At 44.7% G+C, this 2,354-nt stretch overlaps 1 protein-coding gene across 1 annotated transcript in view; it reads right to left on the bottom strand.

Annotated features, from left to right (window-relative positions):
• Window positions 1–527: 527 nt before the first annotated feature.
• The window catches only part of OTX2 (orthodenticle homeobox 2), a 3,322-nt gene continuing 1,495 nt past the window's right edge, over window positions 528–2,354 (bottom strand). The window contains exon 2 of the mRNA XM_009873059.1: window positions 528–2,354. This exon is cut by the window's right edge and continues 84 nt beyond it. Coding sequence (XP_009871361.1) covers window positions 1,827–2,354 — 528 coding nt within the window. The 3' untranslated portion in view covers window positions 528–1,826.

Genomic DNA, 2,354 nt, shown 5'->3' with positions numbered 1-2,354 from the left:
AAGGAGCCACCAAGAGCAGAAATGCTTAGGAATGGCCTGATCCTGCATCATAGGGTGCTGTGGCTTGAACTTGTGAAATCGTAGCTTAAACACTTGTTCTCCTCTTTCCCCAGCAGTTCTGCTCGGATGATCCCGTCCAATCGCTCCCAGATCCCCCCTTCTCCCTGGATCAGCCCCAAAACTTGAGGGCTTTCCCCAAAAGCAAAGGGGGACTGGCCGAAGAGTAAGAGCATCCCTCCCCTCCCCAGCGATGAGATTTAGGAAAGCTGAAAGGGGAATGTCATATTATCCAAGGTCTGCTCGTATTTAGTGTTTTTCCTCTAAAATAAAAAATAAAAAAGTAAAATAATTCTCCCTTCTTTTGCTTCCTTCACCTCGGGGAACCCCTGGCAAAACCTGCTTCATCTCAGCCTAGTAGAAGCAGCCAGACCCTCCTGGTCCCCACGCCTGGCTGCAACCGAGAAATCCCTGCGGCAGACGGCATTGCCCCTCTCCGGATGCGATTAAAATGGAAGACAACCATCAAGTGTGCTAGAACCATTTTAATATAATTATACATATCTGCCAAATCCAGGAAAAAAAAAAAAAAAGGTTTATGCATATATATCTTTTTTTTTTTCAGTTAACATCTGCAAGCATAAATGACAATGAATTTCTCGGTTTAAATTCATCCAGGTCAGAGCAACTGCCCAAAGTCCTGTTGGATTTGACGGTTACTGCCAGCATGGCCAGCAGTAAGTGAGCTCCAGAGGAGTTTAATGTCCTCGGGTGGGGTTTTTTCGGTCTTTTCTCTTTCATTCAGAGAGTATGTTGTAAAAAGTTTCAGTGCAGTTCACCTCAGGTGAAAGGCGATCATGTTTTTGCGATTTTCTTTTTCTTTTCTTTTTAATATATATTTTTTATTATTTTTTAAAAGATGGTAATAAGTAACTCAGTTGCTCTGAATTTCACTTATAATTATAACCTATTTAAATCACAGCAGAACTCCCACTGGTGCGGAGTTCATAGTTGCATACAATACAGGAGATCACAGTTTTGAAGTCTAGCACAGATTAAAAACCACAGATGTACCATTTATATAAGACACACACTGATTGTCTCTTAAAAACTACATATTGACTCCTTATGAACATTATCTTTTTTTTCTTATCTTTAAATAAAGTAGTGCAGCTAGGACAATCAGTCACACAACCCACACAGCCCTGAACCAAGTTCTCTGGGTGCCAACTTGAGCAAGCTGGGCATGAAACAGTTGGGCGAGCTTGAGAGCGAGAAAGAAAGAGGGAGGGAGAAAAAGAGGGAGAAAAAGAGAAATGTTGTCCATTCTGAATATTTTAACTGAGGGTTGGCTAACACATTGGAAACCTCTGGGTGAAGGATCTTTCCACGCACACACAAAAAAAGAAATAAAAACCTAGACTTTTTTTTTTACTTTTTTTTTTTTTTTTTTTTAAAACTGACCCATAGGTGGGACGATCTCCCATCTCTTCCAAACAAAGAAACCCAACAATTGCCTAAAACTAGAAAGAACACAGATGGGTCTGTCTGTTTTCTGCTCACTAGATGATCTGTCCATTTAAGGCCTTTCTCCTCCGTTTTTCCTCTTTTATTATTCCTTTTCCAGAGCGTCTGAGCAGGAGATGAGTCTGAACGGGATCACATCAACACTGTCCCTCTCTTGTTGCCATCGGATATTTTTTTTTGTTCGTTTGTTTGTCCGTTGAGTTATTTTTCTCTTTAATTTAACCAAGACCTGACTAAAACTGGAGCACTCAGCCCAGCCTGTTCATTCTCTTCGCGATTTCTCTCATTATCGCCAAGGTTCTTCACAAAACCTGGAACTTCCATGACGATGTCTGGTCCTTATAATCCAAGCAGTCAGCATTGAAGTTTAACTTCCAGGAGGCGGTTTGGTCTTTATAATCCAAGCAATCGGTGGTGGAGTTAAAGCCCAAACTGGAGGCTCCATAGCCCTGGGTGGAGAGGGAGGCTGGAGACTGGTTGAGGTGGCTGGTGACCGCGTTGGCACCCATGGGACTCAGGGTGGCCCCCGGTCCGGGAAGCTGGTGGTGCATAGGGGTCAAGTAAGATCCACAGTCCATCCCTCCAAAATAGGAGGTCGAGCCAGCGTATCCTTGGCTGTAGCCTGATGCCTGGGTGTAGGTCATAGGATAGGATCTCTGCATGCAGGAGGAAGAGGTGGATAGGGGGTCTGAGAGCGGGGAGATGGACGCTGGGCTCCAGATGGATACGGGGGCACTGCTGCTGGAAATGGTGGGCACCGAGGTGCTGGAGGGGGGAGTGAACTGCCCGCTGGTCCCACTCTCCGAACTCACTTCCCGAGCCGGTGAATT

The sequence above is a fragment of the Apaloderma vittatum genome, unplaced genomic scaffold, assembly GCF_000703405.1.
Source record: "Apaloderma vittatum isolate BGI_N311 unplaced genomic scaffold, ASM70340v1 scaffold10527, whole genome shotgun sequence".
In the NCBI taxonomy this organism is placed as follows: Eukaryota; Metazoa; Chordata; class Aves; order Trogoniformes; family Trogonidae; genus Apaloderma; species Apaloderma vittatum.
Note: the sequence above shows the minus strand (reverse complement) of the source record. Positions and strands in the feature narration are given on the sequence as shown.